The sequence below is a fragment of the Entelurus aequoreus genome, linkage group LG14 (genome assembly GCF_033978785.1).
Source record: "Entelurus aequoreus isolate RoL-2023_Sb linkage group LG14, RoL_Eaeq_v1.1, whole genome shotgun sequence".
NCBI lineage: Eukaryota > Metazoa > Chordata > Actinopteri > Syngnathiformes > Syngnathidae > Entelurus > Entelurus aequoreus.
Window position 1 is genome coordinate 8,685,655 of NC_084744.1, and position 24,441 is coordinate 8,710,095.

The 24,441-nt window shown below is 37.2% G+C and overlaps 1 protein-coding gene across 2 annotated transcripts in view; it reads left to right on the forward strand.

The window, feature by feature from the left end:
- Nucleotides 1-24,441, forward strand: part of slc12a8 (solute carrier family 12 member 8) — a 71,384-nt gene that overhangs the window by 23,947 nt on the left and 22,996 nt on the right. For both annotated transcript variants that reach the window (XM_062068860.1, XM_062068861.1), the window contains exons 6-9: nt 13,489-13,602; nt 13,669-13,756; nt 17,726-17,813; nt 19,430-19,576. In XM_062068860.1, coding sequence (XP_061924844.1) covers nt 13,489-13,602; nt 13,669-13,756; nt 17,726-17,813; nt 19,430-19,576 — 437 coding nt within the window. The remainder of the gene's footprint in view (nt 1-13,488; nt 13,603-13,668; nt 13,757-17,725; nt 17,814-19,429; nt 19,577-24,441) is intronic.

Sequence of the window (24,441 nt, forward strand, 5' to 3'; positions counted from 1 at the left end):
GTCCGGAAGTCGTTTTCCATGGCTTCCCCGAACTCCTCCCATGTCCGAGTTTTTGCCTCCGCGACAGCTGAAGCCGCACACCGCTTGGCCTGTCAGTACCTGTCCGCTGCCTCGGGAGTCCCATGAGCCAAAAGAACCCGATAGGACTCCTTCTTCAGCTTGACGGCATCCCTCACCGCCGGTGTCCACCAACGGGTTCTAGGATTACCGCCACGACAGGCACCAACTACCTTGCGGCCACAGCTCCAATCAGCCGCCTCGACAATAGAGGCGCGGAACATGGTCCATTCGGACTCAATGTCCAGCACTTCCCTCGTGACATGTTCAAAGTTCTTCTGGAGGTGGGAATTGAAACTCTCTCTGACAGGAGACTCTGCCAGACGTTCCCAGCAAACCCTCACAATGCGCTTGGGCCTGCCAGGTCTGTCCGGCATCCTCCCCCACCATCGCAGCCAACTCACCACCAGGTGGTGATCGGTAGAAAGCTCCGCCCCTCTCTGCACCCGAGTGTCCAAAACATGAGGCCGCGAATCCGACGACACAACTACAAAGTCGATCATGGAACTGCGGCCTAGGGTGTCCTGGTGCCAAGTGCACATATGGACACCCTTATGTTTGAACATGGTGTTCGTTATGGACAACTTGTGACGGGCACAAAAGTCCAATAACAAAACACCGCTCGGGTTCAGATCCGGGCGGCCATTCTTCCCAATCACGCCTCTCCAGGTTTCACTGTCGCTGCCAACATGAGCATTGAAGTCCCCCAGTAGAACGAAGGGAATCACCCGGGGGAGCACTCTCAAGTGCGAGCGAATCCAAAAAGGGTGGGTACTCAAACCACAGTCAGGACCCGTTCCCCCACCCGAAGGCGGAGGGAAGCTACCCTCTCGTCCACCGGGTTGAACTCCAACGTGCAGGCTCTGAGCCGGGGGGAAACAAGAATTGCCACCCCAGCCCGTCGCCTCTCACTGCTGGCAACGCCAGAGTGGAAGAGAGTCCAGCCCCTCTCGAGAGAACTGGTTCCAGAGCCCTTGCTGTGCGTCGAAGTGAGTCCGACTATATCTAGCCGGAACTTCTCCACCTCGCGCATTAGCTCAGGCTCCTTCCCCCCCAGCGAGGTGACGTTCCACGTCCCATTGGCTAGCTTCTGTAGCCGAGGATCGTACCGCCAAGTGCCCTGCCTTCGGCTTCCGCCCAGCTCACATCGCACCCGACCTCTATGACCACTGCTATGGGTGGTGAGCCCATTGGAGGGGGGACCCACGTTGCCTCTTCGGGCTGTGCCTGGCCGGGCCCCATGGGGACAGGCCCGGCCACCAGGCACTCGCCATCGTGCCCCACCTCCGGGCCTGGCTCCAGAGGGGGGCCCCGGTGACCCGCGTCCGGGCGGGGGAAATCTGGGTCCTTTGCTTTTATTTTTCATGGAGGTCTTCGAGCTGCTCTTTGTCTGATCCCTCACCTAGGACCAGTTTGTCTTGGGAGACTCTACCAGGGGGCATAAAGCCCCCGGACAACATAGCTCCTAGGATCATTGGGACACGCAAACTCCTCTACCACGGTAAAGTGGCAGCTCAGAGAGGAATATTTTATATACACACTGCAAATACATATATAATGTAGTAACAGACACCTTCATAACAATATGTAATATGTACAATATACACAATGCAAGTATATATATAATGTAGTAACAGACACCTTCATAACAATATGTAATATGTACAATATACACACTGCAAGTATATATATAATGTAGTAACAGACACCTTCATAACATTATGTAATATGTACAATATACACACTGCAGATATATATATATAAATATATAATGTGTATATATATATATATACATATATATATATATATATATATATATATATATATATATATATATATATATATGTATATATATATATATATATATATATATATATATATATATATATATATATATATATATATATATACTGTGCAAGTATATGTATAATGTAGTAACAGATACCTTCATAACAATATGTAATATGTACAATATACACACTGCAGATATATATATATAAATATATAATGTATATATATATATATATATATATATATACTGTGCAAGTATATGTATAATATAGTAACAGATACCTTCATAACAATATGTAATATGTACAATATACACACTGCAAGTATATATATAATGTAGTAACAGACACATTCATAACAATATGTAATATGTACAATATACACACTGCAAGTATATATATAATGTAGTAACAGACTCCTTCATAACAATATGTAATATGTACAATATACACACTGCAAGTATATATATATATATATATATATATATATATATATATATATATATATATATATATATATATATATATATATATATATATATATATATATATATATATATATATATATATATATATATATATATAATGTAGTAACAGACACCTTCATAACAATATGTAATATGTACAATATACACACTGCAAATATATATATAATGTAGTAACGGACACCTTCATAACAATATGTAATATGTACAATAGGGGGGACTCTTACACAAAAATGTAAAAACTGTCTTGCTGCAACAGAACAATACTGGTCCTCTAGTTGTAGATGTCTCAAAACCTCATCAGGAGTCCCGACAATGCCGGAAAATGACAGAAATTGTATATAAAAACTTTTTTTTTTTTTTTTGCGAAAATGTTGTAAATTAGTCATTGAATTGAAATTTTCCAGAAACACTTTCAATCAGTGTGTAATATTAGGACCCCCTTTTTAGGAGAGGCGAGCCCTCCCAGATTTTTTAGATCGCTATCCATCTAAAATAATAAGAGGTGACGAGAATTGAAGATTAACAATGTATTGTACAAAAAAGGAGTAAGTACAAACAGTAGCAGTGCCTGTGCTGTAAAAAAGAGCCAAGCTATTTAAAGGTCAGAGCCGTCTCTAAAATGGTTGCCCGTCTCTCATGCTTTTGTCCACCTGGGTTTAGTGCGCCAGTATATAAGCCGCACCCACTGAATTTTTAGAATATTTTTTTTAATATATATATATATATATATATATATATATATATATATATATATATATATATATATATATATATATATATATATATATATATATATATATATATATATATATATATATTAGCTGCACCGGATTATAAGCCGCAGATATATACGTTGTGAAATGAGTTATTTACACAGAAATATTCTGTAAATGTTTATTTACATACCTTAATTGTTTCCAAATGGCAGTAAAACGGCTGCGCAAACAAAACAGAAGTCACTGTCATGGACCCGCCAGCTGCGGAAGCTAGCTCTCCAATCAGCTAAACAGACTCAATAACTCCACGGTGACGTTTTGGTGAATCTACTGAGGAATTTGTGAAACTGAAACAATACAAAAAGAATGCCATTGTAACTTAACTCGTAAACGTGTTAGCATATTAGCTCATGCTAACAACGCTAGCTTCACGATGTGTACAAATATGCATGAAAACACTCCTACAGACATCACGCATGGGACGGTTTAATAAGTAATAATTGTTTTAGTTACATTGTAAAACTTACAAACGTTGCTTGAGTGATGAAGGAAGAATCCATACGAGTAGAAACGCTATGGACGACTCAAAGACTGAAAGGCACTTCTACTGAGTGAACTCGTCCAAAAGATGGCGCCATAGCACAAACAATCAGACACCTTATCAGTGTATTTGCTTGTTGTTTTTTTTAAACAGTTTTTATTAAGACCATTAGCGAAGAAAAATCCACTTAATTGTTTCCAAATGGCAGTAAAACGGCTGAGCAAACAAAACAGAAGTCATCGTCATGGACCCGACAGCTTCTGAAGCTAGCTCTCCAATCAGCTAAACAGACTCAATAACTCCACGGTGACGTTTTGGTGAATTTACTGAGGAATTTGTGAAACTGAAACAATACAAAGATAATGCCATTGTAACTTAACTCGTAAACGTGTTAGCATATTAGCTCATGCTAACGAGGCTAGCTTCACGATGTGTACAAATATGCATGAACACACTCCTACAGACATCACACATGGGACGGTTTAGTAAGTAAGAACTGTTTTAGGTATATTGTAAAACTTACAAACGTTGCTAGAAGAATCTATAAGAGTAGAAACACTATGGACGACTCAAAGACTTATAGCACTTCTACTGAATGAACTCGTCCAAAAGATGGCGCCACAGCACAAACAATAACACACCTTTTCAGTGTATTTGCTTGGTTTTAAAAAAAAAAGGTTTTTATTATGACCATTAGCGAAGAAAAATCCACTCAATTGTTTCCAAATGGCAGTAAAACGGCTGAGCAAAAAAAACAGAAGTCATCGTCGTGGACCCGCCAGCTGCACAAGCTAGCTCTCCAATCAGCTAAACAGACTCAATAACTCCACGGTGACGTTTTGGTAAATTTACTGAGGAATTTGTGAAACTGAAACAATACAAAGAGAATGCCATCGTAACTTAACTCGTAAACGTGTTAGCATATTAGCTCATGCTAACGAGGCTAGCTTCATGATGTGTACAAATATGCACATCACACATGGGACGGTTTAGTAAGTAAGAATTGTTTTAGTTATATTGTAAAACTTAAAAACGTTGCTAGAAGAATCCATACAAGTAGAAACGCTATGGACTACTCGAAGACTGAAAGGCACTTCTACTGAGTGAACTCGCCCAAAAGAGGGCGCCATAGCACAAACAATCAGACACCTTTTCAGTGTATTTGCTTGGTTTTTTTTTTAAACTGTTTTTATTATGACCATTAGTAAAGAAAACTCCACAAATTAGCTGTGTGGTTTTGTAAGCTGCAGGGCTCAAAGTGTAGGAAAAAAGTAGCGGCATATGGAATTTACGGCCTACTCTATAACGTATGATAAATGTGTACGAGTAAGACAAATAAATCTCCTTAAATCCTTGATTAAAGCCTCATGTTCTTCATCTCTAATAGATATTTTAGCAGCCTATGAATAAATCATACAGCAGAAAAAAACAAGTACAGGTTTTGTTTTGCTGACATTTTACCGTCTAAATGTCCTTCTTGCAAGTTGCAACTCGATAACCTTCCTGGAAATTGTGCATTCTTTGACGGCACGTGAGAAAGACGACGTGTGTGTCATGTGGGCGCAGTGTTACTTCTGGAGATGGAGGCTGATTGTTTGCATAGAGGGCGCTGTCATTGTAGTCGACTTAGGCCTCCTACTTCCTTTTCATCTCCTTACATTCTCTAACTGCTTGTGTTTGCTCTGTCACCCTTGAAACAAAGGAAAAGTCGGCGTGCGTTCATGCGGTTCGCTCTCTCTCTCTCTCTGCAGAGCTTCTGAAAAGGGTGGCGACTTCCTTTTGGATAAACATGTCATTAATGTGAGAAAACACATTCTTTCCCATCGCAAGATAACCAAGCGGGGAAATGTCCGGCGCTGGCGGGTCAATAAGAGTCCTCCAGCGACGCACCGCAGTCCCTCCATGAGGAGTGAAAGTTGAGGCGTCAATGTTTTTTCTCTTTTTATGCATTCTAAATAGTAAAAAAATGCGAGCAAAAGTCAGCTAACAATGGAGGTTACTCTAGTTTGCCTATAAAGTGCTCTAAAAACATGCAAAAACCTCCATCAAGGTTTCATATACTTTTTAATGATCATTTTCAATAATCATCCCTGAACTGAGAATTAAAGCTTAAGAGGAACTTTAAAAAAAAAAAGGTTTTATCCTTTTATAAGGTAAGAACATAAGTATTTAGTTTTTTTCTAAATTGTGAATAAACACTAGCAAGAGTCAGCTAACAATGGAGATAATGGGATTCAATCTAATCCGCCTATTAAGTGATCCAAAAAACCTCCATCAAGGTTTTACATACACACTGTGTATGTGTAGTATCTAGTAACATTCATAATAACATGTAATATTTACATATTTTGATCATTTTAAGCATACGGCGGCGTATTAATTTCACAGATGCATCGCAACGTTCACTTTCCCTTCAACGACAACAAGACTACTAATCATGGCAGACTTGATGAGAGACAACAAAGGCTACTTTGGGAAAAATGATGATCCAGAAACTTCTATTTTTGACCCTGAATATAAGGAGGATGATCTACAGGTTTTAGAAGCTGTGTGCTAAACAGATGCAGCTTTAGTCAAACACTAAGCATCATGTAGCAGTATTGCTAAGTGCTAAACAAGACATACACACATAATAAAACAATTGCTTACTGTACAATGTCTGCTCTCACTGGGATAAAGGCTGACGGAATGTTTCTCGCCATCTCCAGTTCTAAAGTTGGATGTCAACGTTGACCAACTTGTGGGTTTATGTCCTCAACCTTTCTACTATCCAGGTGAGAGGCATGATTTATAATCTAGAATTAACTTTCACCAACTCGGAGGCGATGCAGCAGCTCAATATGTCAATATAGCGGCATAAGCTAGTTAGCGCTCTGTGATGACGACGCCACTAAAAGTAGTTCCTTTGCGTTGTCCTTGTCAAGTGTGTGTGTGTGTGTGTGTGTGTGTGTGTGTGTGTGTGTGTGTGTGTGTGTGTGTGTGTGTGTGTGTGTGTGTGTGTGTGTGTGTGTGTGTGTGTGTGTGTGTGTGTGTGTGTGTGGTGATGGTATTTATTGGCTCTTTAAAGCGGGTCTGGTCTTGAGGAGCCGTTCCTTTCAAAGAGTTGTTCAAAAGACTGCCTCGTTATTATAGCCTTTCTGTCCCGTTTTCTTTTTTAATAAAGGGTACGATCACTAATATCAGTTACGAGACGAGATGTGGACCAGAATAACTAACATTTACTCAAATTTTAGTCTATAGGTGGGAATCGTTCGATATATTGCCTGTAATTTCATTTATGTTGTGTTTTCATTATAAACATTCCATAAGGCGGTGCCATATTTCCATGGTTTGACAGTGATATCATTTGTTCGAATTTTCACTCGCCTAAAAATGTTGTAGCACAAGATTATTTCAACAATACAGGAAAAAAGCCAATAATAAATAATGATTAAGTGTATTAATGGATACAACAATAAAGATAAAATTACAATACAAATTAGGAGACACTTAAAATGTCAGTTCAAAATTGTACTACCGTACCTGGTTTGTGTACACTTGAACTACTACATATCAGAATCTAAATAAAAATAAAATACAAATGCTATTTATATATATATATATATATATATATATATATATGTATATATATATATATATATATATATATATATATATATATATATATATATATATATATATATATATATATATATATATATATATATATATATATATATATATATATATACATATATATATATATATATATATGTATATATATATATATATATTTAAAAAATAAAGATATATATATATACATTTTTCAAATTATATGTATATTTAAAAAATAAAGTTATATATATATATATATATATATATATAGTGTCCGCCCTGAGATCGGTAGGTTGGAGTTCAAATCCCAGCCGAGTCATACCAAAGACTATAAAAATGGGACCCATAACCTCCCTGCTTGGCACTCAGCATCAAGGGTGGAGTTGGGGGTTAAATCACCAAAATGATTCCCGGGCGCGGCGCCGCTGCTGCCCACTGCTCCCCAAGGGGATGGGTCAAATGCAGAGGACAAATCTCACCACATCTAGTGTGTGTGTGACAATCATTGGTTCTTTAATCTTTAATCTTTAATCTTTAATATATATATATATATATATATATATATATATATATATATATATATATATATATATATATATATATATATATATATATATATTACTTTATTTTTAAATTTATATATAATTTAAAATTATATATATATATATATATATATATATATATATATATATATATATATATATATATATATATATATATATATATATATATATATATATATATATAATTACTTTATTTTTTATATATATATATAATTTTTAAAAATATAAATATATATATATATATATATTCTTAAATATTTTTTAAATTATACATATATATGTAGCTATATATATATGTATATTTATATATATATACATATATATATATATATATATATATATATATATATATATATATATATATATATATATAATTAAAAAATATTTAAGAATATATATATGTTTTTTAAAGTATAATATATATATTTAAAAAATAAACAAATTATATATATATATATACATAGATATAGATATATATAATTACTTTATTTTTTAAATATATATATAACTAAAAAAAAATATATATATATATATATATTCTCAAATATTTTTAAAATTATATATGTATATATATATATATATATATATATATATATATATATATATATATATATATATATATATATATATATATATATATATATATATACATACTGTACATATATGTCAACTGGTAAAAAATTTTAAATCAGATTAATCGCACTCTTGAACTGTGATTAATCATGATTAATCACAGGTTATTATTTGCTTGCGTTAATAACATTTTCTTAAAGGCCTACTGAAAGCCACTACTACCGACCACGCAGTCTGATAGTTTATATATCACTGCTGAAATCTTACCATTGCAACACATGCCAATACAGCCGGGTTAACTTATAAAGTGCAATTTTAAATTTCCCGCCACACTTCCAGTTGAAAACGTCTATGTATGATGACGTATGCGCGTGACGTCAATGGTTGGTACAGAAGTATTTGGACCCATTGAATCCAATACAAAACGCTCTGTTTTCATCCCAAAATTCCACAGTATTCTTTTATGCGGATATTTGTTGTAAAAATGACGTTTCGGGCTGGCTGCCTGCTCTGAAAACAAACCCCGCCCACTCTGCTTTGTTCCTGCTCTGAGCTGCTGTGACGTAGATTACCGTGATAACTCCTATAACACTCAAAAGCGCAGATTTCAACCATTGAAATACTTTCTTATGGTCATTTAAAAACAACACTGCACATCATAATTGTGGCCACAGTTTTGATGTTAAAGGTCTAAAAAAGTTATGTAGAACGCCCGGCGGGCCAGATTGAAAATCTTAATGGGCCGCATTTTGCCCAGATTTGTCATTCAGGAACGTTTTTTTTTTAAATGTTTTATTGAACTTCAAATCGTTGATTTGCTTAAAACTCGTTGACAGTAACGTAAGAATTCAGTGCACATTTTCCAATAATATAGCAAAGGAGGTATGCAGTATATTCATAGATAATGTAATACACACGTTTACATCTGCATTCACTCTTCCTTAGCTTAAGCAGTCATTGAAACAAATGTAAACCATTTGTCATTTTGTTGGTGCAGTTGGAGCGCATGTGTCGCGTCGCGCTATTATTGTGAAGGCGGAAGTGTGTGTGAGAGAAGGTGACTTGACGAGAAGCCAGTGTTGTTGAGCGACGTGACAGTTAAAGTTAAAGTACCAATGATTGTCACACACACACTAGGTGTGGTTTGACCCATCACCCTTGTTCACCCCCTGGGAGGTGAGGGGAGCAGTGGGCAGCAGTGGTGGCCGCGCCCTGGAATCACTTTTTGGTGATTTAATCCCCAATTCCGACCCTTGATGCTGAGTGCCAAGCAGGGAGGTAATGGGTCCCATTTTTATAGTCTTTGGTATGACTCGGCCGGGGTTTGAACTCACAACCTACCGATCTCAGGGCGGACACTCTAACCACTAGGCCACTGAGTAGGCGGTTGTCAATAAATTGCTATATCTGGAAAAAATGCCTCCCAATCGAAAGGATCGCTAATGGGAATCGTTTCTCATCGTTTACTTAATAGAGCTGTTCAAAAGACTCGATTCGTTCGCGAACGTCACATCGCTATGGACTCGACCTTGGATTCTCAAACAGTGCTCCATCTAGTGGTACGCCACAGAATCACTTGATTTCATTTCCTATATTCAAACACATTGTTACTGTTCAAACTGTGTGTCATGTTACAGTGGGCAAAACATTTTATATACCGTATTTTACAGACCACAGGGCTCACCGGATTATAAGGCGCACTGCCAATGAGCGGGTCTATTCAGGTCTATTTTCATACAAAAGGTGCAGCGGATTATAAGGCGCATTAAAGGGGTCATATTATGATTTTTTTCTACATTAAAACACCTAATGTACATTACATTAAAACATGTAATGGTGGTTATTTGGTCAAAATGTTGCATAGATGATGTTTTACGGATCCTCTTCAAGTCGCTTTCTGACAGTCTCTTCAGGATGCACCGTTTTGTGGCCACTCTTATTTACGTGCCTCCACTTCGACAGCGTCTTCTCCCCGTCATCTTTGTTGTAGCGGTGTAGCGTGCAAGGACGGGAGTGGAAGAAGTGTCAAAAGATGGAGCTAACTGTTTTAATGACATTCACACTTTACTTCAATCAATAACAGAGCAGCATCTCCTCATCCGGAAACAACAACGACAACGCCGGAAATGTGTCCCATGAAAAACCGTCCGACCGGAACTTAGTCTTAAACGTAGACTTAAACTTCCTTTTTATTGTCATTCAAATTTGAACTTTACAGTACAGATAAGAACAACATTTTGTTGCATTAGCTCATGGTAGTGCAGGATAAAAAAAGCAATAAGGTGCATATATAAATAAAAAATAGGTTACTGTACAGATAAATATATTGCACTTTTGCATATGCATCCAGGTTTATGGATGTATGTTATATTGTCTTTATTATTCCAGCCAGTTAATCCATTTTGGGGGGAATTGAGGGGATTATTATGATGCGTTCAAGAGTCTTACGGCCTGAGGGAAGAAGCTGTTACAGAACGGAGGCTGCGGAACCTCTTTCTAGAGTCCAGCAGTGAAAACAGTCCTTGGTGGGGGTGGGAGGAGTCTCTGCAGATTTTCTGAGCCCTGGTCAGGCAGCGGCTTTTTGCGATCTCCTGGATAGGAGGAAGAGGAGTCCTGATGATCTTTTCCGCCGTCCTCACCACTCTCTGGAGAGACTTCCAGTCTGAGGCACTGCAGGCTCCAGTCCAGACAGAGATGCTGTTGGTCAGCAGGCTCTCTATAGTGCCTCTGTAGAATGTGGTGAGAATGGGGGGAGGGAGCTGTGCTCTTTTCATCCGACGCAAAAAGTGCATGCGCTGCTGAGCTCTTTTTACAAGAGCTCCGGTGTGTAGGGACCAGGTCATATTGTCAGTTATCTGCACCCCCAGGAACTTGGTGCTGCTTACCATCTCCACTGCTGTGCCGTTGATGAAGAGTGGAGCGTGGCTGGACTGGTGCTTCCTGAAGTCGACGATGATCTCCTTGGTCTTGTCGACGTTCAGGACCAGGTTGTTGGTTCTGCACCAGTCAACCAGATGTTTCACCTCCTCCCTGTAGTCCATGTCATTGTTGTCACGGATGAGGCCCACTACTGTTGTGTCGTCCGCAACTCTCTAATAACTAAAGTTCCGTGGGTGAATAATGTAAACTCACTACAGTTTTTAGCGCTTCCATAGCGAGTCTACTGACAGATATAAGTTAGAACTTTACACTACTTAATATTAGAAATGGCAACATGAATGTCCCATAACAAGAAGATAGGGAAAAAGAAGAAGCTTATTGACTACAGCGCGGACTACAATGGCGGACCAGTCAAATTTTCAGGACTTATGCAGATCCCAAATACACATCAGCAGGTACCAGAAGGTAAGAAAAGTTGGTTTTGCATAATATGTTTGCTAATAGGTGCCATTTTGGGGTCCTTATACACACACCTTAATAATACCATGTGTCAAAGCGCACAGTACGTCTGACTATGGTAGCCGTAATGCGCCGACAATCCATCAAGCGCTGCAACTTCATAACTTACCAAAGTCGTACTAAAACATTTTGACATATTATTGAGCGCTGTGTGTAATTTTCTATATTCTCAATAGAACATTCTTCTTCTTCTTCTTCTTCTTCTTTCGTGTAACGTCAGATGTCCAACTCGGTGTCGCGTAGCCATACCCGCATCTCTGGTCCAAGGTGGAAGAGGCTGGCTTCCGAGGGCGGTTCATATGCAGATGTTGATTATATGGTCGGCGGTTTGCTCAGGGTCACCGCACTCGCATGCTGGACTGTGCGCCAAGCCCCACGTCTTCATTGATGACCCAAAGCGACCGACCCCAGTCCGTAGATGGTTCAGCATGGTCCATTGCCGGCGTGGTAGGTCGTCCCCTCCGATGGTGCCATCTCCTGGGTCCCAAATGTAGCGGTGGACTCAGGAGGGCCCGGCCGACTCCCACTCCTGCTTCCAAGCTGCTGCCAACCATGCACCTCTGGAGATGTCCTCAGAGGTGGAGTTAAGCATCTCTTGTGCTGCCTTGTTGTAGGGCTGGGACTTGAGTCTGCTTGGAGGTGCTGGTGTTACTGTGGTGTTGTGCAAGATGTGCCAGTCATATTTTTGTGCCTCCCTAGCCAGGGCAAGGGTGGCAGCCACTTGTCGGAGGCCGGCCGGTGTTTTTCCCGCAAGGACCGGTAGGAGGGACACAGGGTTAGGATTCAAGCATCCAGTTATTATCCGGAGGGAGGTATTAATAGCCATTTCTCGCATGAGGGCTTCTGCTCCAGACTGGGCTGCAGTATTCCGCTGCAGAGAAGACCAGGGCTTGGGTGGATATTCGCAGCGTCTTAGCGGTGGCTCCCCAGGTTGTTCTGTGACGTCACTTCTGGTGGCGGTTCCTTGTTTGCTGTTTGTTTCCTGTCGGCGCTCTTATTTTTGTTCCCCTTCCTGCTTGTCTCCCTGAGCATTCGTTTCCCTCACCTGTCCCCAATTGGCAGGCTGGCACACCTGGTTGCAGTTGCCAATCAGACTGCTATTTATGCCTGCCTCGCCTGCTCCTCAGTGCTCGAGGATGGAATATGTTGAGAACCTTTGCATGCACGACTGCTTCCTCCTATTTTGAGAGTAATAAAGACTCTTACCTGCACGTCATTCTCCTTTGTTCTTGCATCTTGGCATCACCTTGCAGTCTACACGTATCTCTACTGGTCACACTTATCATTACACCATTTACCAAATAAAATAGCTTCGAGGTCGGTAAGCACAACCAGAATTATTCCGTACATTAGGTGCATATAAGGCGCACTGTAGATTTTTAAGAAAATGAAAGGATTTTAAGAGCGCCTTATAGTCCGGAAAATACGGTACTTGTCAATTCAAACCTCTGCCTGGTGTTAAATGAATACGTAGGCCTACTACGCTACTGGAATATAATGTTGCTCATTATAGTGGTACTTGGAGAACCACTGCAGTCGGCACTTTGGTTGATCTCCATGTTTGTCATTTGATCATTTCTCAGAACCGTTTGGACTGATGAGTCTGAGGAAACCGAGGATATCAAACGTCTGGTTTACTTTTCTTGTCTTCCCAATCGTTCAATAATCTTCATCTGTTGGTGCCTTCCAAAGTGTTTACAACGATCTGCCCGTCCAGTCTCTGTTCTTCCATCTTGATGCTGGTTGTTGTGCTTCCTCCTCTCCTAGAACATGGCTTCATGGGTTATTCCTTCGCCTTGCTCAACCGCAACACACTACCAGATTACAGCCCGGGAGAAGACTTCTTCACCGTGTTCGGGGTGTTCTTCCCCGCCGCCACAGGTGGTACATTCGTGCGTATGACGGCGGCGACTGTGACGCTGTGGTTCATGGTGCGTTTGTGTGCAGGGGTGATGTCAGGCTTCAATATGAGCTCAGATCTGCAGCGGCCTGAACACAACATCCCTGTTGGAACTCTGGCTGCGGTCTTCACCTCGTATGACCCACACACACACACTGAACATGCAAAATACTAACTTTAATTAGAGAAAATGGTCTCCAAACTACAGCTTCTTCTTTCTATCCCCTCCTGCTTCTAACACTAAATATATGCAAACATTTAATAAAGTCAAATACTAACAAGGCAACAAGAGGAATTCACTTTTGTAAAGTAAATTTGTATAGCACAGGGGTCTGCAACCTGCGGCTCTTTCATGCCTTCGTCGGGATTCCCTTTGGCTTTGAAACAAAATGTCAACAAATAATATCTACAAATTGTGTTATATTATGTTATGTTGGCATTTTGTGTTGGTTGGATTTTTTTGTTTTGCACCATGACTAGGGAAGGTTGTTTGCATTGGGTCATAAAAGTTGTGTTTGGTTTCATTTAGAGTGAGATAAGTGGTCATTGACCTGAATTACCTGTTGTCCACCAGATGGCGATAAATCAGTGTCTAATCCAGGGGTTTGCAACCCGCGGCTCTGGAGCCGCATACGGCTCTTTCACGCCTCCGCTATGGCTCCCTTTGGCTTTTAAACAAAATGTCAACAAATAATATCTACAAATTGTGCAGATCCCAAATACACATCAGCAGGTACCAGAAGGTAAGAAAAGTTGGTTATAATGTGTTCCATGTCTATTGGCATTTTGTGTTGGTTGGATTTTATTTTTTTTGCACCATGACTAAGGAAGGTTGTTGTGCAGAATCAAAATGTCAACAAATAATATCTACAAATTGTGTTGTATTGTGTTACATGTGACCATGTCTGTTGGCATTTTGTGTTGGTTGGATATTATTTTATTTTTTTTGCACCATGACTAGGGAAGGTTGTTTGCATTGGGTCATATAAGTTGCGTTTGGTTTCATTTAGAGTGAGATAAGTGGTCATTGACCTGAATTACCTGTTGTCCACTGAAAGGTGATAACTCAGTGTCTAATCTAGGGGTCTGCAACCCGCGGCTCCGCTCTGGCTCCCTTTGGCTTTGAAAAAATGTCAACAAATAATATCTACAAATTGTGTTATATTGTGTTACGTGTGACCATGTCTGTTGGCATTTTGTGTTGGTTGGATTTTTTTTTGCACCATGACTAGGGAAGGTTGTTTGCATTGGGTCATAAAAGTTGTGTTTGGTTTCACTTAGAGTGAGATAAGTGGTCATTGACCTGAATTGCCTGTTGTCCACCAGATGGCGATAAATCAGTGTCTAATCCAGGGGTTTGCAACCCGCGGCTCTGGAGCCGCATACGGCTCTTTCATGCCTCCGCTGTGGCTCCCTTTGGCTTTGAAACAAAATGTCAACAAATAATATCTACAAATTGTGTTATATTGTGTTACGCGCGACCATGTCTGTTGGCATTTTGTGTTGGTTGTATTTTGTTTTTTTGCACCGTGACTAGGGAAGGTTGTTTGCGTTGGGTCGTATACGTTGCGTTTGGTTTCATTCAAAGCGTGATAAGTGGTCATTAAAGTTAATTTTAAAGTACCAATGATTGTCACACACACACACACACACTAGGTGTGGCGAAATTCATTGACCTGAATTACCTGTTGTCCACTGAATGGTGATAAATCAGTGTCTAATCCAGGGGTTTGCAACCCATGGCTCTGGAGCCGCATACGGCTCTTTCATGCCTCCGCTGTGGCTCCCTTTGGCTTTGAAACAAAATGTCAATAAATAATATCTACAAATTGTGTTATATTGTGTTACGTGTGACCATGTCTGTTGGCAACTTGTGTCGGTTGGATTTTTTTGTTTTGTTTTTGCAACATGACTAGGGGAGGTTGTTTGCATTGGGTCATATACATTGTGTTTGGTTTCATTCAAAGCATGATAAGTGGTCATAGACCTGGATTACCTGTTGTCCACCAGGTGACGATAAATCAGTGTCTAATCCAGTGGTCTGCAACCCGCGGCTCTTTCATGCCGCCGCCGTGGCTCCCTTTGGCTTTGAAACAAAATGTCAACAAATAATATCTACAAATTGTGTTGTATTGTGTTATGTGTGACCATGTCTGTTGGCATTATGTGTTGGTTGGATTATTATTATTTTTTTGTACCATGACTAGGGAAGGTTGTTTGCATTGTGTCATATAACTTGTGTTTGGTTTGATTTAAAGTGTGATAAGTGGTCATAGACCTGAATTACCTGTTGTCCACTGAATGGTGATAAATCAGTGTCTAATCTAGGGGTTTGCAACCCGCGGCTCTGGAGCCGCATACGGCTCTTTCATGCCTCCGCTGTGGCTCCCTTTGGCTTTGAAACAAAATGTCAACAAATAATATCTACAAATTGTGTTACATTGTGTTACGTGTGACCATGTCTGTTGGCAATTTGTGTCGGTTGGATTTTTTTGTTGTTTTTGCACCATGACTAGGGGAGGTTGTTTGCATTGGGTCATATAAGTTGCGTTTGGTTTCATTCAAAGCGTGATAAGTGGATATAGACCTGGATTACCTGTTGTACACCAGATGGCGATAAATCAGTGTCTATTCCAGTGGTCCTTAACCTGGGTTCGATCGAACCCTAGGGGTTCGGTGAGTCGGCCACAGAGGTAAAGACACATCCGACTTATCGTGTAAATAAAAACTTCTCCCTATCGGCGTATTATGGATACCCCCAAACAATGTTCCCTCTAATTTTCCATCTGATTTGCACGTTGTTTGATTGATCGATTGAAACTTTTACTCGTAGATTGCAAATGACACAGTACAGTACATATTCCGTACAATTGACCACTAAATGGTAACACCCGAATAAGTTTTTCAACTTGTTTAAGTCGGGGTCCACGTTAATCAATTCATGGTAATGTGTGTAAGGTGTGTAATTTGTTGTGAGTTCATGCACTGTGTTGGTTGTGTTCTTTAAACAAGGTGATGTTCATGCACGGTTCATTTTTAACACCAGTAAAAAAACATATAACTTTTTCTTGAATTTGAAAAAATTGTTTTTTAATTTTTCACTAAAGACGGGGTTCGGTGAATGCGCATATGAAACTGGTGGGGTTCGGTACCTCCAACAAGGTTAAGAACCACTGGTCTATTCCAAGGGTCTGCAACCCACGGCTCTTTCATGCCTCAGCCGTGGCTCCCTTTGGCTTTGAAACAAGATGTCAACAAATAATGGCTAGTTAATTTATAAAATTGTATTTTATTTAGTCAGTTTATTTTAATTTAACAGTTGTTATTTTGTAGAGTTCTGGAATCTTGTCATATGAAAATAAAACATATTTGAATATATTGTCACAGCCACTATGCGTCATCTCTTGCTGCCAAGCAATTGTATTGTTTTTAGCAGTCAACCCCTGGTAAGCTAGCAATGGACATAACATTTTATTTATTTAAATTTTTTTATTAATTTGCTTTCATTGGTGACAAGGTTGTTGTTTTCCTTTTTTAGTCAAATTAAAGATGCCTCAGAAAATGTTATTAATATATTTTTGTATTTTTTTATAATGTTCAAAATAATTTGCTGATTTGCTTCGTTGTACCCAGAAATAAATTGTGAGTCGTTTTTTGTCAAGTGTTTGATTTCATAAATTCAATGGCATAATTGTAACGAAACTCTAAGTGGTGTTATCGTCTTTTTAGGAATCAAACAAAGTTTGCCGCTCTAGGTGGGTTTTATTTGGGGGGAAATGGGCTCCAATGGCTCTTTGTATGCTGAAGGTTGCCGACCCCTGGTATAGCAGATAGATAAGATCATATACATTAACATTAAAATATATATATATATATATATATATATATATATATATATATATATATATATATATATATATATATATATATATATATATATATATATATATTAAAGGGAAAAAAATGCATGTTTGCAGTTCTCTACACACAAGTTTAAATGGAGGTTTATAGAAGGCCACTTCAGAAATAGTCCAATGTTTCTCCTTTAAAAAAACAAAAACAAGGTAGTTGTAGACTAAGTGGTGTACTGTCGGTGACCCGCAGGTGGTTCCTGTATCTGGTCTTCGTCTTCCTCCTCGGAGCCATCTGCACCAGAGAAGCTCTGCGCTTTGACTTTTTGATTGCTGAAAAGGTAATAGATTTTTTTTTTTTGTCGTCTTAAAGGGGAACCGCACCTTTTTTGGAATGTTGTCCAGCGCTCACAATCCATATGTAAGACATGAACACATATTTTTTTCTTTTGATTATGCATTCAAACTCGTAAAATACGGCATGATATAAATATGAAGTATTAAAATCCATATACATTATACATTATATAAATATAAAGTATTACAGTACTGTAATAATATACATGATATAAATATGAAGTATTAAAATACATATAGATTAAACATTATATAAATATGAAGTATTAAAATCCATATACAAACCCCGTTTCCATATGAGTTGGGAAATTGTGTTAGATGTAAATATAAACGGAATACAATGATTTGCAAATCATTTTCAACCCACATTCAGTTGAATATGCTACAAAGACAACATATTTGATGTTCAAACTCATAAAAATTTTTTTTTTTTGCAAATAATCATTAACTTTAGAATTTGATGCCAGCAACACGTGACAAAGAAGTTGGGAAAGGTGGCAATAAATACTGATAAAGTTGAGGAATGCTCATCAAACACTTATTTGGAACATCCCACAGGTGAACAGGCAAATTGGGAACAGGTGGGTGCCATGATTGGGTATAAAAGTAGATTCCATGAAATGCTCAGTCATTCACAAACAAGGATGGGGCGAGGGTCACCACTTTGTCAACAAATGCCTGAGCAAATTGTTGAACAGTTTAAGAAAAACCTTTCTCAACCAGCTATTGCAAGGAATTTAGGGATTTCACCATCTACGATCCGTAATATCATCAAAGGGTTCAGAGAATCTGGAGAAATCACTGCACGTAAGCAGCTAAGCCCGTGACCTTCCATCCCTCAGGCTGTACTGCATCAACAAGCGACATCAGTGTGTAAAGGATATCACCACATGGGCTCAGGAACACTTCAGAAACCCACTGTCAGTAACTACAGTTGGTCTCCTATGCACAATAACACAATTTCCCAACTCATATGGAAACGGGGTTTGTACATTATACATGATATAAACATGAAATATTACAATCATAAACAATATACATGATATAACTATGAAATATTACAATGCATATACATTATACATTATGTAAATATGAAGTATTACAGTACTGTAATAATATACATGATATAAATATGAAGCATTAAAATCCATATACATGATATAACTATGAAATATTACAATGCATATACAATATACATTATATAAATATCAAGTATTACAGTACTGTAATAATATACATGATAAAAATATAAAGTATAATAATCCATATACATTATATGTGATATAAATATCAAGTATTACAGTACTGTAATAATATACATGATAGAAATATAAAGTATTATAATCCATATACATTATACGTGATATAAATATAAAGGAATACAATACTGTAATAATATACATGATAAAAATATAAAGTATTACAGTACTGTAATAATACACATATATAAAAGTACTGTAGTAATACACATGCTAGAAATGATGTCATAGCTGGACTAGTTGTGCTCAGGCAGTTTTATGGAGGCCTGCGTGCGCGGAAGTGAACAGGGTGTAGTCTCACTCCACCCATCCTCTTCCAGCCTGTGTTTGTTTGCCTTCAGGTCTCCTTGCTGGGTTTCCTCTTCCTGCTGGGCCTCCACGTGTCCTGCCTGGCGTCTGCCATGGCCGCCTTGTACGCCGCACCCCGGGTCCTGCAGTGTGTCGCTCACCAAGGGGTCGTCCCTGCCTTGGCCTTCCTGGGACCGGGGGTGGGTCTGCTTCACCACACCACTTCAACATTGTCAATGCCCTACCTCTGACACGCGCAGATTGTTGCCATGGCGACTGCTCATTATATAGAAGCCGTGTTTAAATGTGTGAGGAGGATAATTCTACACTGCTTCTAACTGTGAACGATATATAGTGGTACTACTTTTCCTTTTACAGTAATATGCTGTAAAAACCACTGTGGATTTTACAGTAAAAAAAACTGGCAGCTCAGTCGCTGTAATTTTACAGTAAAACTTAGTGTTTTTTCAATGTAAAATCAGTAGCAGTTTACAGTAAGATTCTAGGTTAGTTGTTTCTGCTGTGTGTTACTGTACATGGAATAACAGTACCACCATTTTTACTGTAAAAAAAATTGTCTCCTCAGAATTTTTGGTAAAAAAACAGTTTTGCCGTTTTTTCCATTTGCGGTAAAATGCTGTAAAAATCCCCGCAACTCAGTCGCCAGAATTTTACAGTATTTTTTTTACAGCATTTTACTGTAAATAAAAAAGGGTACCAATGTGGGTTTTTTTTACTGTAAAATTATACAGTTGTTGATTTCCTGGTCTTTTACTGTCTATTGAAAAAACATTAATTCTGTTTATTTTGAAAAAAAATTGCTAGAATTTTGGTGTAAAAAACAACAACAGTGGTACTATTTTTCCATTTACAGTAATATGCTGTAAAAAACCACTGTGGATTTTCCAGTAAAAAAAAAACCCTGGCAGCTCAGCGCCGTAATTTTACCGTAAAACTTAGTGTTTTTTAATGTAAAATCAGTACCAGTTTACGGTAAGATTCTAGGTTAGTTGTTTCTGCTGTGTGTTACTGTACATGGAATAACAGTACAACCATTTTTACTGTAATTTTTTTTCTTCTCCTTTAGAATTTTAGGTAAAAAAAAACAGTGTTGCCATTTTTTCCATTTGAGGTAAAATTCTGTAAAAATCCCCGCAACTCAGTCGCCAGAATTTTACAGTCAAATTTACAGTATTTTTTTTTACAGCATTTTACTGTAAATAAAAACGGGTACCAATGTGGGTTTTTTTACTGTAAAATTATATGGTTGTTGATTTCCTGGTGTGTTACTGTCTATAGAAAAAAAACAACAGTTTATTTTACTGTAAAAAAAAAATTCATTTACAGTAATATGCTGTAAAAATTGAGATTTTACGGTAAAAAAAAACTGGCAGCTCGGTCGTCGTAATTTTACAGTAAAACCTAATGTTTTTTTATTGTAAAAACAATACCAATGTTTGTTTACGGTAACATTCTAGGTTTGTTGTTTCTGCTTTGTATAACAGTACCACCATTTTTACAGTAAAAAAAACTGGCTGCTCAGTTGCCAGCATTTTAGGTAAAAAATCATTGTTGCCGTTTTTCCATTTGCGGTAAAATTCTGTAAAAATCACCGCACATTTCACGTTTAAAAACTGGCAGCTCAGTCGCCAGAATTTTACAGTCAAATGTACGGTATTTTTTTTACAGCATTTTACTGTAAATGAAAAAAGGGTACCAATCTGTTTGTTTTTCTTACTGTAAAATTATACGGTTGTTGATTTCCTGGTCTTTTACTGTCTATAGAAAAACCATAACAGTTTATTTTATTGTAAAAAAAATTGGTAGAATTTTCATTTACAGTAATATGCTGTAAAAACCACTGTGGATTTTACAGTAAAAAAAACTGGCAGCTCAGTCGCTGTAATTTTACAGTAAAACTTAGTGTTTTTTCAATGTAAAATCAGTAGCAGTTTACAGTAAGATTCTAGGTTATTTGTTTCTGCTGTGTGTTACTGTACATGGAATAACAGTACCACCATTTTTACTGTAAAAAAATTGTCTCCTCAGAATTTTGGTAAAAAAACACAGTTTTGCCGTTTTTTCCATTTGCGGTAAAATTCTGTAAAAATCCCCGCAACTCAGTCGCCAGAATTTTACAGTATTTTTTTTACAGCATTTTACTGTAAATAAAAAAGGGTACCAATGTGTTTTTTTTTTACTGTAAAATTATACAGTTGTTGATTTCCTGGTCTTTTACTGTCTATTGAAAAAACATTAATTCTGTTTATTTTGAAAAAAAATTGCTAGAATTTTGGTGTAAAAAACAACAACAGTGGTACTATTTTTCCATTTACAGTAATATGCTGTAAAAAACCACTGTGGATTTTCCAGTAAAAAAAAACCCTGGCAGCTCAGCGCCGTAATTTTACAGTAAAACTTAGTGTTTTTTAATGTAAAATCAGTATCAGTTTACGGTAAGATTCTAGGTTAGTTGTTTCTGCTGTGTGTTACTGTACATGGAATAACAGTACCACCATTTTCTGTAATTTTTTTTTCTCCTTTAGAATTTTAGGTAAAAAAAAACAGTGTTGCCATTTTTTCCATTTGAGGTAAAAATCTGTAAAAATCCCCGCAACTCAGTCGTCTGAATTTTACAGTCAAATTTACAGTATTTTTTTTACAGCATTTTACTGTAAATAAAAACGGGTACCAATGTGGGTTTTTTTACTGTAAAATTATACAGTTGTTGATTTATGTCTATAGAAAAAAAACAACAGTTTATTTTACTGTAAAAAAAAATTTCATTTACAGTAATATGCTGTAAAAATTGAGATTTTACGGTAAAAAAAAACTGGCAGCTCGGTCGTCGTAATTTTACAGTAAAACCTAATGTTTTTTTATTGTAAAAACAATACCAATGTTTGTTTACGGTAACATTCTAGGTTTGTTGTTTCTGCTTTGTATAACAGTACCACCATTTTTACAGTAAAAAAAACTGGCTGCTCAGTTGCCAGAATTTTAGGTAAAAAATCATTGTTGCCGTTTTTCCATTTGCGGTAAAATTCTGTAAAAATCACCGCACATTTCACGTTTAAAAACTGGCTGCTCAGTTGCCAGAATTTTACAGTCAAATGTACGGTATTTTTTTTACAGCATTTTACTGTAAATGAAAAAAGGGTACCAATTTGTTTGTTTTTCTTACTGTAAAATTATACGGTTGTTGATTTCCTGGTCTTTTACTGTCTATAAAAAAACCATAACAGTTTATTTTATTGTAAAAAAAATTGGTAGAATTTTCATTTACAGTAATATGCTGTAAAAACCACTGTGGATTTTACAGTAAAAAAAAACTGGCAGCTCAGTCGCTGTAATTTTACAGTAAAACTTAGTGTTTTTTCAATGTAAAATCAGTAGCAGTTTACAGTAAGATTCTAGGTTAGTTGTTTCTGCTGTGTGTTACACATTTCACGTTTAAAAACTGGCTGCTCAGTTGCCAGAATTTTAGGTAAAAAAATCATTGTTGCCGTTTTTCCATTTGCGGTAAAATTCTGTAAAAATCACCGCACATTTCACGTTTAAAAACTGGCTGCTCAGTTGCCAGAATTTTAGGTAAAAAAATCATTGTTGCCGTTTTTCCATTTGCGGTAAAATTCTGTAAAAATCACCGCACATTTCACGTTTAAAAACTGGCAGCTCAGTCGCCAGAATTTTACAGTCAAATGTACGGTTTTTTTTTTTTTTACAGCATTTTACTGTAAATGAAAAAAGGGTACCAATCTGTTGGTTTTTCTTACTGTAAAATTATACGGTTGTTGATTTCCTGGTCTTTTACTGTCTATAGAAAAACCATAACAGTTTATTTTATTGTAAAAAAAATTGGTAGAATTTTCATTTACAGTAATATGCTGTAAAAACCACTGGGGATTTTACGGTAAAAAAAACTGGCAGCTCGGTCGTCGTAATTTTACAGTAAAACTTAGTGTTTTTTTTATTGTAAAAACAGTACCAATGTTTGTTTACGGTAACATTATAGTTTTGTTGTTTCTGCTTTGTATAACAGTACCACCATTTTTACAGTAAAAAAAACTGTCTGCTCAGTTGCCAGAATTTTAGGTAAAAAATCATTAGTGCCGTTCTTCCATTTGCGGTAAAATTCTGCAAAAATTACCGCACATTTCACGTATAAAAACTGGCAGCTCATTCGCCAGAATTTTACAGTCAAATTTATGTTGTTGTTTTTTTACAGCATTTTACTGTAAATTAAAAAAGGGTACCAATGTGGGGGTTTTTTTTACTGTAAAATTATACGGTTGTTGATTTCCTGGTGTGTTACTGTCTATAGGAAAGCCATAACATTTTATTTTACTTTTTAAAAATTGCTAAAAATTTTGGTGTAAAAAAAACCCGAACAGTGGTACTATTTTTTCCATTTACAGTACTATGCTGAAAAACCACTGTGGATTTTACGGTAAAAATAAAAAACTGTCATCTCAGTCATAATAATTTTACTATAAAACTTTGTTTTTTTCATGTATAATCAGTACCAATGTTTGTTTACAGTAAAATTCTAGGTTAGTTGTTTCTGCTGTGTGTTACTGTACATGGAATAACATTACCACCATTTTTACAGTAAAAAAAAAACTGTCTGAGCAATTGCCAGAATTGTAGGTAGTAAAAAATTGTTGCCGTTTTTCCATTTGTGTTAAAATTCTGTAAAAATCATCGCACATTTCACGGTTAAAAACAGGCAGCTCAGTCGCTAGAATTTTACAGTCAAATTTACGTTTTTTGTTTTTGTTTTACTGTAATTAAAAAGAGGGTACCAATGTGCTTTTTTACTGTAAAATTATACGATTGTTGATTTTCTAGTGTGTTACTGTCTATAGAAAAACAATAACAGTTTATTTCATTGTAAAAAAAAATTGCTAGAATTTTCATTTACAGTAATATGCTGTAAAAAAACACTGGAGATTTTACGGTAAAAAAATCTGGCAGATCGGTCGTCGTAATTTTACAGTAAAACGTAATGTTTTTTTCTTGTAAAAACAGTACCAATGTCTGTCTATAGAAAAACGATAACACA